We start from the raw sequence: 12,074 nt of genomic DNA, 5'->3' as shown, positions 1-12,074 counted from the left end.
CCGGACTCTCGAACTTCTTCCCTACCCAGATGGCTCCGATGGCGCAGCCGTCTCACCACTCGCTCTCCGTTTGCCCTAATAAAGTTAGCATAATGCCCTTCTGTTCTTCCAGCCCTCAAATCTCCGCCGAACTCACCGACTCAATCCCCCAACCGCCGTCGAAACAAGTAACCGTCCTTCCCCTTCAATTTAATTTTCAATTTCTTGGCTTTTGCAGAATTCAATCAGTTATTTTTCGTTTTTGGTTGATGAAAATGCATGATTTTGCTTCTTTTCCGTGAAGTTTCTGTTTTTTGAATGCTGTTTCGGTTGCAGGGTCCTCTTGAACCCGGTCTGTATCTAGTCGAAACTCCGATCGGAAACCTCGAAGATATCACTCTACGGTGCTCCCTCAATTTCTACATACAAAGTTACAAAACAATGTTTTCCTTTTCTCTTCACTTTTTAATTTGATATCGAATTGAATTTCGACAATGCAGGGCTCTCCGGGTGTTAAAATCAGCTCATGTAATACTTTCTGAAGACACTCGGCATTCGGGGAAGCTGCTCCACCATTACAGTATCAAAACTCCCCTTGTAAGTGAATTGGGAGTTTTTGGGGGTAATTTTGGTTGGCTTTTAGATTTAGTGGTTTTAATTTATGCTTTTAGATTACAGCTGAGCTATCACAAATTCAATGAAGCTCAAAGGGGACAAACAGTGTTGAAGCGGTTGAAGGAAGGCGAAATTGTCGCGCTCATAAGCGATGCTGGGATGCCGGGCATCAGTGATCCTGGTACGGAATTGGTGAGGTGCTTCCCCATCTTCATTAGTTTTCTTTACTTTTACAGCAAGCAATTCATCATGTATCAGCTTGAATTGATTTTGTCAATTGTTTAGTCATTCGGGACAATATGAATTTGGAGTAATGTAGTGTACAGTGTTGAAGCGGTTGAAGGAAGGCGAAATTGTGGCGCTCATAAGCGATGCTGGGATGCCGGGCATCAGTGATCCTGCTACGGAATTGGTGAGGTGCTTCCCCGTCTTCTTTAGTTTTCTTTACTTTTACACCAAGCAATTCATCATGTATCAGCTTGAATTGATTTTGTCAATTGTTTAGTCATTCGGGACAATATGAATTTGGAGTAATGTAGTGTATATTATTGCGGATATGGTTTAGATATATATCTATCATGTAGCGGTGCAATTGATATCAAGTTTTGCTGCAGGCGAAGCTGTGCGTGGATGAAAACATCCCTGTTATTCCTATACCTGGGCCGTCCGCTTTTGTGGCTGCTCTCTCTGCTCTGGCCTGTCCACGGATGAGTTTACGTTTGGTAAGTTTTCCATGGAAATGATGTTGCAGATATTCTTCTTGGTGGATGTGGCTTGAGGGACAAGATGTATATAGAACTCTGAACTGATTATACTTCTGCAGTTGGATTTCTCTCTAAACATGCTGGATCTAGAAGAGAGAGGTTGACGGTTTCAGCAAATGAGGGGACGACCCAAATATTCTATGTGCCTCCCCACAAACTTCAGCAGTTTCTTGAAGAGACTTCTTCAGTTTTTGGTGTTTCAAGGTAAATACTTTGAGGCTTCTGATTAAAAATCAATTTTAATAAAGGTTTTAAGAAAAAAATACCAACTTCAATAAAAACTTCCAATCCCTTCCCATTCTATTTGGATTAAACCACAAATTGTGAGAAAATACACCTATAAGCATTTCTCCCCATTATGTTTTGATGTTTGAGTTTATTGTTTTTTTCACATGTATACAAACAATAAAGTTAGAGAACTTATGAGAAAATTCATTATTTAACATGTTTTTTTGAAGGTCACTGTTGGACAGTGACAATGAGACCGGAAAATTTGATCGGTCAGTTGCCAGAAAATTTGATTAACCGGTTATAGGAAAAGGTTGGCCGGTCAAAAAAACATGGTAGGATTGAGTGGCACTCATGTAATTATTTTGAGTTATAGTATTATTTACAGAATTGTTTTGGTCAACTTTTCTATTGGTACCTAAACTGAAAACATGGTATTTTAGCCAAAAGTTTTTTGTAGAATTAGTATTTAAACTAAAAGGTCCTATACTCCATACTTTTATCCCTCACTAACTCATTGATATGATTGTTTATTAGTTTTTGTCATGATGAGTTACAAATTGAACTTTTAGTTTTTGTTATGGTGAGTTACAAATTGAACTTCCATTTATAGATTTATGCACTTTTACTGATTTAGTGGTTTTACAAAAAAACTGATTTGGTGATTTTGTGATTGTGTTTCAGAAAATGTGTCATAGCTCGTGAAATTACAAAAATTCATGAAGAGGTAGGTTTATGGTGATGTCTCTTATTTATATCTGTTATACATTATTTTCCTCATTTCATTTGTGAAGAATCTCATGCGATTAACTATTTTAAAATCCCACTACGTAATTTATCAAGAAACGAAAATTGAACTAATTTATGAGTAGTATTTAAGTCTTCTTTCTGATGATATAACTTCTTAAATTTTTGCATACCGAAGACTAGTAACTGATCATATGGACAATGTCTCTGTAAAAAATTGCATGACTGGCCAATGCCAGTAGAAACTTGTTGCTCAAGATTGTCTTTAGGCTAAGTTTCAGACTCTACACATTTGGCTTTCTTTATGTGTTAGACTACAGCCTCAGTTTCTTTTGCTCTGCCCAAGCAGACTGTTTCTGTAATTTCTTTTGGGCTCTGCATTGCTCGTCCGACATTTTAGGCACAGGACGATCGCACTTGACTAATGTTTTGGCAATGTGATTTGAACCTCTCGGAACCCAGATCCCATTGGGGAATAACTCAACAAGTCAGTTGGACAACTTGTATGAATGTACTTAATTCGATATGCGTATATTATTTGCCGTCTTCCTATTAAGTTCAAATTCAGTGATAAAGTTGCTATTCTGTTGATATTTTTGTTTTTAATTTTTCAAATGCTAGCATGTTCTTTCACAAATAATTGCTATTCTGTTGATTTCGTCTTGTGATCTTGACTTATTTTACGATGTGCGTCGAATTTTGATGCCTTGTCAGTTTTGGCGGGGTACATTGGGGGAAGCTGCAGAAGCGTATTCCACTCACCAGCCAAAAGGTGAAATTACAGTATGAATTGAAGGAAAGGAAAATTCTCCAGTTGTAGCTCCTTCAGAGTCCCAGCTTGAAGATGAGTTAAGAGATTTGATCTCAAGTGGGCATGGTCTTTCTACGGTAATGACTCCTATTTCCGTCATCGGATATTAGTCTATTTCACAGAAGTGTGTATGCCTTTTCCAAGTTTTGAAAGATTACGAAGAATTTATCTTTTCTTCCGTTTGTTGATCATGAACTGTTGAGCGGTTGAGGGTTTTGACAACTCTTATGTACATATGTAGGCTGTCAAATTAGTGGCCGACGGGACATCAGTTCGGAGGAAAACAATATATTCAATCGCATTGAAACAATTCGGGAAGCAACCTGGTTCACAGAGTGATGCAGATCCATGCAAGCCACAGCTAGAGGAGTGAAACCTTATATGTTAATGGCAGACCGCCGGACCACGTATTTTGCGAGTAGATTTCACTTAACGTGTACTGCATTCACATTTCTGTATACTGAAATTTAATTTATACTAAATTTGATTTTCTCTAATTGCAAGGCTGTACTTCATGTTTTCTTCTACTTCTGCATAGAGACCTCTCTAAGAAGGGTATAACTGTAATTTTACAAACCATGAAGGATGATGGAGCCATGGAACAGGAACGAGCTTATGTGGAAGAGGTTGAGGACAAAGACTTCCAAGTCCTTGAACAAAACCGGACTGGGCTGTCGCGATCACGGGCGCTGCATGCAACACATGACAAGCAGATTGTGGTCCTGGACCCCGCCCGGGCCCACTATTCGCTTCTCGCCCTCGATGAACAACCGTAAAAGACGAGAAATTCTTAAGTACGGATGGTGGTGCCACCTCACCTCTACAACCAAAGACACAAAAACATTTCATTCAGTCCCACCACTATATTCCAGCCCCATCCACCCTCTCTAGTCCCTCCTCGGTCAGAAAATCACGTGATCCGGGCATCTAGACTAAACAACTCCAAAAAATTCCTCTCGTTTTCTTTCTAACGACAAGTACCCATTTGATCATAAAAAAGTAGAAAAATTAACGAAAAGTTCAAAAAAAAATTTAGTTTTAATGAGAAATGACAATAAAGATGTTGATAGATAAAAATATGATTTTTCGTTAAAAATAAACAATACCGGAAGTTCAACGTTAAAACTCCCTAAAAAAAAATTCATCCAAAAGTATTTACATGTACAAGACTAACCCTAAAAGCTGTGCGTTTCGTTCATCAATAAACTGACAATTTATCACCACCAACCCCAAGACTAGAAGAACCCGATAAAGGGCTAAAAATACGTTGGCCGGTGGCTAAAATGCGCCGGGGGTCGAACTCCATCTTCCTCTGGTAAAACCGGTCCCACTTATCTCCAAAGTGGTCCATCCACTCCTCCGGCGTAGTGTAGTGCGGGAGGTACTGTTTCACCTCGATCCCGGCATCATCGCAGAATCTGAGGATCTGACGGTTCTGATTGGTCAAGTGCTCCAAGGTGCGGGTCTCGTCCCCGGTATCCAAGGCCGACCTTAGCAGCGCCACAAGGTAAAAAACGTCCTCATCGGGAGTCACCACCGAGCTACTCTGGTCCCACCTACACAGAATCAAAACCATACAAACGACAATTAGCGAAACATGTTTTGGGAATTAACGGCTGTGTTAATATTGTACTTTGATAACTAACGTCAAAGTTTCTCGAACTGAGCTTCTAAAACGACAATGGACATCCCATCAGTAAAACTCCCAACATGGGAATCTTTACGTTTGGAGAGGAATTCTCGTCGGATTCTTTTTTGGGGATCGTATGGATCATATGATCGTAATCGTTCATCGTATAAAAGTATTTTAAAATTTAAAATTTAAAAATAAATATAAATAGTATCTAATGAAAACTGACAGCACAATCTACGATGAACCGTCACGATTATAGGATCCTCAAGATCCCTTCTATCTAATCCTACTCATCAAACAATCCGGACTCTTAAGATTTGATTCAACGGCTAAAACTATTATAACTTTTAGAGTGAGTCCCTGTTTATAACCGTTTGATCAAATTTTAAATGTCAAGATTATTTAATAAGAAGAATTAGGTAAAATGAATCCGAGAGAACTCTTTCCATAAAACAAAACCAGCACTATGTTTTTTTGGTCAGAAACCAGCCCTGTGATCCTGGACCAAGTCCAACTGTAATCTATAGGTAATTATATACGTTTTCATGTCCAAAATTGCACTCAACTCAAGCAAAAAGACATGGAGATTAAATGCTAAATTATCCAAATCTTGTAAGAGAAAATAGTCAGTAGAGCAACTCGATCAGCTAGTTTGTCACGTCACTCTCAAAAAAGTGTGTGCATCGGCAGCAGTACCTACACAAGAAGATGACATCCAAATACAGCGGGACATGTATCTTTGAAAAAGTGCACGACGATCCAGCCAAATTGCTCTGCCTAAATTTTCCTCCACATATAGATAATGGCATCTCTACCAACCTACCTAACAGCAACCCTAATAACCTTTACGATCTGGAGGATTTTATCCTCAAGACTATGGTATCATCTACATAGTCTCCGGTCATTCTTTCTCAATTATTGAGGAGGTGCGCAGCTGCTGTCACAAGAGATTCTACTTGCCTTTATAGTATAATTACCACTGTTTAGAGCTAGGCTCAATAAATGCAACAACCTAGATTCACACTTTAGTATTGTTTATTAGGAAGATTAACAATGTCTTAAAAGCATCTTCTTTTTTACTTAAACAATAGCATTAGTAGATTAAATAGTTAAATATTGAAAGACAGGAAGATCGGTGAAGATTAAATCCGCAACAGAATGCTAGCATGTTGCATGAAACAGCTATGTCGTTATATTTAGAGGCATGCATGCATGATGCATGCAGCGGAAAGAACATTGTATAATTATAATAGTTTTTTGTGTGTGCGCGCGCGTGTGCATATATGTACGCATATGAGGCTGTGGAACTCACTTGTCTTTGTTCATGGGGTAAATCAGAATGGGTCCGCTTGTCTTATTTCCCAAAATGCCCTTGAACACTCCTTCGTCGAAGTCAGAAATCCTTGATTTGGGGACAAAAAGGTTAAGCCATGGATGGGGGACGTCCCACAAACCCTTGGATCGGAGCTTCAACTCGGCCTTGTGAACCCGGTCCAGAAAATCCATGTATGGAAGATCAGTCGTGAAGACTGACATCGGTACAAAATCCAGTTTTTCCAACAAATCCTCTATTTCCTGCGATAAGAAAAATATTCCCAACGCACAGTTTTTAATTATTTGTTGTTTTAAATGCACGTATTATTATTAAAAAAAAATCACAGTCTGCTTAAAAGAAAGCTGCTACCGAACTGTTACTTTTGTCAGGATAAGTTCCATTATTCTGTTTAAATCTCTAATTAACAAGAGGAATATTTGGTGGGTGCGTGGCTTAGATTTAGTAATATACAATTAGTAACAAATTAGAAAAATAAAGGTGTATTCGATCTTATGTTTGAATAGGATAATAGATAACAGATCTTCCATGTTTTCTTGCGAATGTCTGGTTATATTTTATAGCAGCTTTAATTATTATGTACACTTAGACACTTAGACACTAATCATCTCAATCATATAATCTATGGTTTAGTGGAACACCCTTGTAAATTAATCAATCTAGCAGAGCATAACTCTAATTGGTTTTAAATTTTAGTATGTGCAATATGATAGGGTTGGAATTTGGAAGCTACTCTAAACAAGCACTTTAAACAACCACATAAACGATTTTAATTAGTCTCTAAAGTCCGAGTGTGCCAACCAATTATCGCTCTTACTGTTTATTCTAATGTAATATATATTTACTAGAAGTTGGTGTGTTGCTTTAGCATATTACATACTCCATACACGGAGAGATCTTTGTGTGCCCGAATCACGGGGCTGAACACCACCTCTTACAATTGGAGGAAAGTTTTCTTTTTCAAGTATCCTCTAACTGTATAAGACATGGCGTTTTGCCTTGTGTTCAGGCATATTAAAAAATCTCTCACATGCACGACACAATGGCCTGACGCATTACTTTTATATATTTCATATTTGTTACTCCATATTAATTTTTCTTATCAACGGCAGACGACTCATTACTAACTACTTAGATAATCTGTATTTTACCACTTACACAACATGAATAAGTATATAAGTAGAACTATTTAATATATATTGTATTTTACTTCTTCAAATTTTCGATATATGACTCTTGTATTTTCAACACTCTTAAGTTATGTATTCTATAGGTCTTTCTTTTCTTTCTTTCTTTCTTTCCATTTCAATTAGTTAGGCTTGCATGCCTAAACTTTACGACTATATTGGACTTGCAACTTTTTAATAACCCAGATTAATTAATACATCACCGACCGCCTAATAAAACCATATTAGAGTGTAAATACGAGTATAATTATACCTGGTCAATTGTAACGGAGGTCGATTCGTCGTAGTTTTTCGTAATCTCCAAGCAATATAAAACACCACCCTCAGAATTAATGGAGGTGATCTTGACAGGGTTGCTCGGGGAGAAGAAGGATGACCTCCAGTTGTTGATGAGGCCTTCATCGACAATAACGAAACCCTCAACATAGTCGAATTTCTGGCTGGTGGGTTGCCCATGCAGAGAGATGAGGAATTCCTGGTCTTTGGTAAAAGACGAAAAATTGGAATACAGTACTCGGATCCACCTCACCTATTGACAAGAACGACAATAATTTTTTATTTTCTTTAATAAAGTAGCAACAAAAAGATATAGGAAAGAGACCACGTTAAAGAAGCAAAAGGACACGTCAACAACATTGCCAGCTATAGAACAGCCGTTTGAATGTGGTTAAAAAAGCTCCAATTCATGGACTTAAAACCCTTAATTAGGTCATGCATGATAGATGATACCTTGCTTTTTTAGGTTTTGTCATTAACAAATACTAGGAAAGTTTTGCAAGGTATGTGCCCCCACTCCCATTTTGGAGAGATTTTTCAATGTATTGAGAACAACCCGAAACCAAGTGTAATCATACAATTAATTAGTTTAAAACCTGAAAAAAAAATTTCAACCAATTGTATATTATGACAATTGTTGTACCTGACTGTATTCCTGGCACTGAAATAGTTCCTCACTTTGGAAGGTGGAAACCGACCAAAGCAGTTGAGAGTAACATTATTTGGACATTCAAAACTAGCATATTTGATAATGATTTTTAATACAAGTCTTTCCTCCACTCACACAGTGTAAGGTGAAACCAACCAAAACTTTCAAACCCATTAAGCAGAAACGATTAATGCTATTTAGACACATAGAACAAACATACTTGCTGAAACACAAGTGTCTAAACATCATTATTGACTTGATGTGAAAGGGAGATATATACCCTTTGGGGGGATGGTTCAAGAGCAATTCTAGCCCTAGTGATGATTCCAAATTGGCCTAGCCCACCAAGAACAGCGTGGAACAGCTCTGAGTTTTGCTCTTCTGAACATGTCAATAGCTCGCCTTTGCCTGTTGTTAAACCAGACATATATTGATCACTTCAATACATCAATTATATATGTACTCGAAGATTTACCATATATTGATCATGCATGATGAGATCATATAAGACAAGCAGTTTCATTGGCAACAACGACAACAACCTAATAATGTGAGAATATTGTTAGATCGTCACTACAACAGACATAACAAAAGAGGCCATGTGAACGGCGTAAAATTATATAATAATTAAGTTTAATATGCTAAATAAGGAGACTAACTTATAACTAATTAAACTACCTTTCTAACCATTTCGAGTCTTCTATGGGAATCGTTTGTTAGTGCTTTTAGAATGATCAAAAACGTTTTTTATGCTAATTTTTTTGGAACAATTCTTAGTAAAAATACAAGTAAATCCTAAAAAAACACTTGAAGTGCTTCATGCAAGAAGCACTTTTAAGTGTTTTTGGAGTCCAAAAATATTTTCCTAAAAAACGCTTATAGTCATTTTAAAAGTGCTTTTAAATGAACCCATATGAAAACAAACATTTGATGAAATAGTGGTATAATTTATTTGCACAAAATAACTAATGAACAAAATAAAATACCACAATTTCTGCGTGATGCTGATGAAACAATATAAAAACAACCATTTTAAAGAGATATTCATGTGGTCATGTGTACAGTTTAAACTGAAACTGAAAACATCCTTCATGACATAAGAAGATGACCAGAAGTGTAAAATGGGCAATCTTAGAATTCAATAAAATCTGCAAACACCAATTAGGAAAATGATTAAGAACTATAAATAAATACTGAGCTACCTATATTACTTACTAAAACAATGTTCTGCTCAACTGTTCATATAAACAAATTATCTTAAAACAAGTGATGCTACGATAAAAAATACAAGTGATGCTATTTGAATCATATTTATTAAATATAGTGTTCGACAATTTCTGTTATACGAGACAGTCGAATTTCGTATATATAGATAGAGTCCACTTTAGAGTCCTAAATGTGGTAGGAACTAACTTTATTCTACTAATAAACCTTTGCATATTCAATTGGATATTGGTAAGAAGGAAAATTAAACGCACCATGAGAAATAAAATACCAGAAATGAGTGATAAATATATAATCCAAACCTGTAACAACGTCGAGCTCATGAACATTACTAATCTGAGGTCCATAATTGAAAGCTTGGCCACTGATTCCGGCGTTGGAAAGGGTTCCGCCAACTGATAAGTACAAATAATCAGTCCACGACTTCGGTGCGAGTCCATACTCAAGCGTGCTCCTTAGCACATCTATCCACAACTCCCCACCCCACGCATCCACATACATACCCTTCTCCGACACCCGAGCCGCCTGACCCGGCGTCCCCGATCTTGACGATCCCCCGCTCATCTGAATCACGACACCGTTATTGGTCTGCGCCTGCCCGTTGATGGAGTGCCCGTGGCCTCTGGCCGAGACCGTGAACCCAAGCGGTGAAGAGTAGGCGGCCCGCACCAGTCCCACGACGTCTTGGGCGGAGGCTGGGTGTAAAACTGCCAAGGGCTCCGCTCTGCTCATCAGGCCGAAATCTTTCGAAGCGGTATCCACGTCGGACGGGTCTAAGCTCAGCTGTCCTTCGACGACGAGGCGGAGAAGCTCCGTTGGGTCCACGGTTAAACCAACCGTGACAATAAGTCGACAGATTGCGAATGTTAATAAAACAAGCTTGGTAGTGGCCATATATTCGAGTACGTTACTATTCTTGTTCTTGATCTTGATTTTCTTTGTTTGGTTTAAAATGATGAATTAGGTATAGGGCTACATAATGGAGGAGGAGGCGGCGGCTAGAAGGATGAAGGATTAGAAAACTGAGGACAACGGCGGAGAGAAGTTGGTGGCGGTGGTGGCAGCTAGCTATACGTACCCTAGCTATATATATAGTGAGGGACAGAGCGAGAGGAAATAATTAACGAAAATTGTGGGAAATTATTAAGCAAAAGATGAGAAGGAACAAAATCTTTGTGGCAGAGGGAAGGAGGGGGATGTGGGTAGTCCTGGAGATAACGTAAGGCTGATTTCGCTTTAAAGATTTTGTACGCAACATGAACAGATTCGCTCAGCTTCCCTTTCTTTCGTTCTTTTCCAGAACTCGATTTCTTCACGTTACAAGACCGCAAGTACACTCACATACATATATTTATACTGCATAATATTTTAGCAGATAACTGCAGGTAATATATGTATGCTAATATTTCTTCTCTCACTCTACAATTTTCCGAGGCAACAAACAACAAATTATATAGAGTTTCTGACTGTATCTCTTTCTTTTGTGTCTAGGATATAACATGCAGGTCCTCAATTTAAAGGACAAGGGACTCTATGAGAGAGTGGAGCGGGGTGTGGGGTCCGAGGACACGTGTCTGTTCAAGTGAGAGAGTTCAGAACACGTGTACGTAATAATTTTTTTTGTTTGGTAAAAAAGTATAACCCTAGCCAAGATTTTTTCTCATGACCCATTACCATATTACCCAATGCACTGCCCAGGGATCCTGCTTTGATGAGGAAGAAAGGAAGGGAAGGGAAGGGAAGGGAAGGGAAGGGAAGGGAAGGGAAGGGAAGGGATGGTGGGGGCCCACATGTGGATACGGAGGATCTGTGTGGGGACACGAGGGAGGGAACCTTCACATGGGTGCAGCACCACTGCGACGGTGTTCGATTCAGCTTAATGCAGCAACCAATAAAGATTTGAAGATTCTCTCTCCCTTCCCTTCCCTTCCCTTCCCTTTCTTTTTAGCTGCTAGGGTTTCTTTAGGCCTTTGTGAAAGCCTCCCTCCCTCCCTCTCAATCCATATCAAACCAACACTACACAACACAACCAGATGTTTAATCAATTAAATTAATTCTAGGAAAATCGCAGAATCTAAAGCTTAGATTACAAATGACTAATTATGGACTTAATTATGGTTTTTCATGCCTTCCAAACTAAAAACATTCATAAAACAACAAGTGGGTGTTTGGAAATTAGTCAGTCTTCTAGGTTAATTTATAAGTGATGACATAGCTAGATCGATGTCAATTTCCCAAGTGGGTATTGTTGGCACCCACTTCTGGATTTTTCTTAGATTGGTATCAAGTCTTCGCAAATAATTAGTTGGTTATAAATATAAGAATTTAATGGATGTGGCCCTTATATTAGTCAAGTCTTTGCAGTTTAGGAACACCTACCCAGCTTCTTGGATAAGAATACGATTCTCATACCAAGATTGTAGTTTCTATTTTTCTTTTATTTTTTAATACCAAATGATATTCAATACTAAGTTTTATTTAAACTATGTGAAGGAAGATTCAACTTTGAAAGTAGTGGAGAGTGCATACTGTTTTAGCTAATTGGTTGAAACCCAAATCTGAATATATATATATATATATATATATATATATATGTTCAAGTATTCAAGTTACGCTATTAACAACCTA

The 12,074-nt window shown here is 38.0% G+C and overlaps 1 protein-coding gene and 1 pseudogene across 1 annotated transcript; one reads left to right on the top strand and one right to left on the bottom strand.

The window, feature by feature from the left end:
• The first annotated feature begins 494 nt into the window (after positions 1–494).
• LOC137718743 (uncharacterized) lies at positions 495–4,040 on the top strand (annotated as a pseudogene).
• A 148-nt stretch (positions 4,041–4,188) lies between these two features.
• LOC137718349 (cytokinin dehydrogenase 5-like) lies at positions 4,189–10,907 on the bottom strand. The gene is made up of 5 exons (XM_068457878.1): positions 9,749–10,907; positions 8,503–8,630; positions 7,551–7,826; positions 6,090–6,352; positions 4,189–4,700 (listed from the first exon to the last, which is right to left on the bottom strand). The coding sequence occupies exons 1-5, from the start codon at positions 10,338–10,340 to the stop codon at positions 4,343–4,345; spliced, it is 1,617 nt and encodes a 538-aa protein (XP_068313979.1). The 5' UTR covers positions 10,341–10,907; the 3' UTR covers positions 4,189–4,342.
• Positions 10,908–12,074: the final 1,167 nt, after the last annotated feature.

Source organism: Pyrus communis, chromosome 15, assembly GCF_963583255.1.
Source record: "Pyrus communis chromosome 15, drPyrComm1.1, whole genome shotgun sequence".
NCBI lineage: Eukaryota > Viridiplantae > Streptophyta > Magnoliopsida > Rosales > Rosaceae > Pyrus > Pyrus communis.
The sequence above is the reverse complement of the archived record's forward strand: the minus strand, read 5'-3'. Positions and strand labels throughout refer to the sequence as shown.

Coding starts and splice junctions, on each gene's coding strand:
- LOC137718349 (XM_068457878.1), bottom strand. CDS start 10,340: ATGGCCACTACCAAGCTTGTTTTATTAACATTCGCAATCTGTCGACTT. Junction 8,631..9,748: donor TGAGCTCGACGTTGTTACAG/GTTTGGATTATA, acceptor GTTTAACAACAG/GCAAAGGCGAGCTATTGACA. Junction 6,353..7,550: donor CCTCCGTTACAATTGACCAG/GTATAATTATAC, acceptor TTCTTATCGCAG/GAAATAGAGGATTTGTTGGA.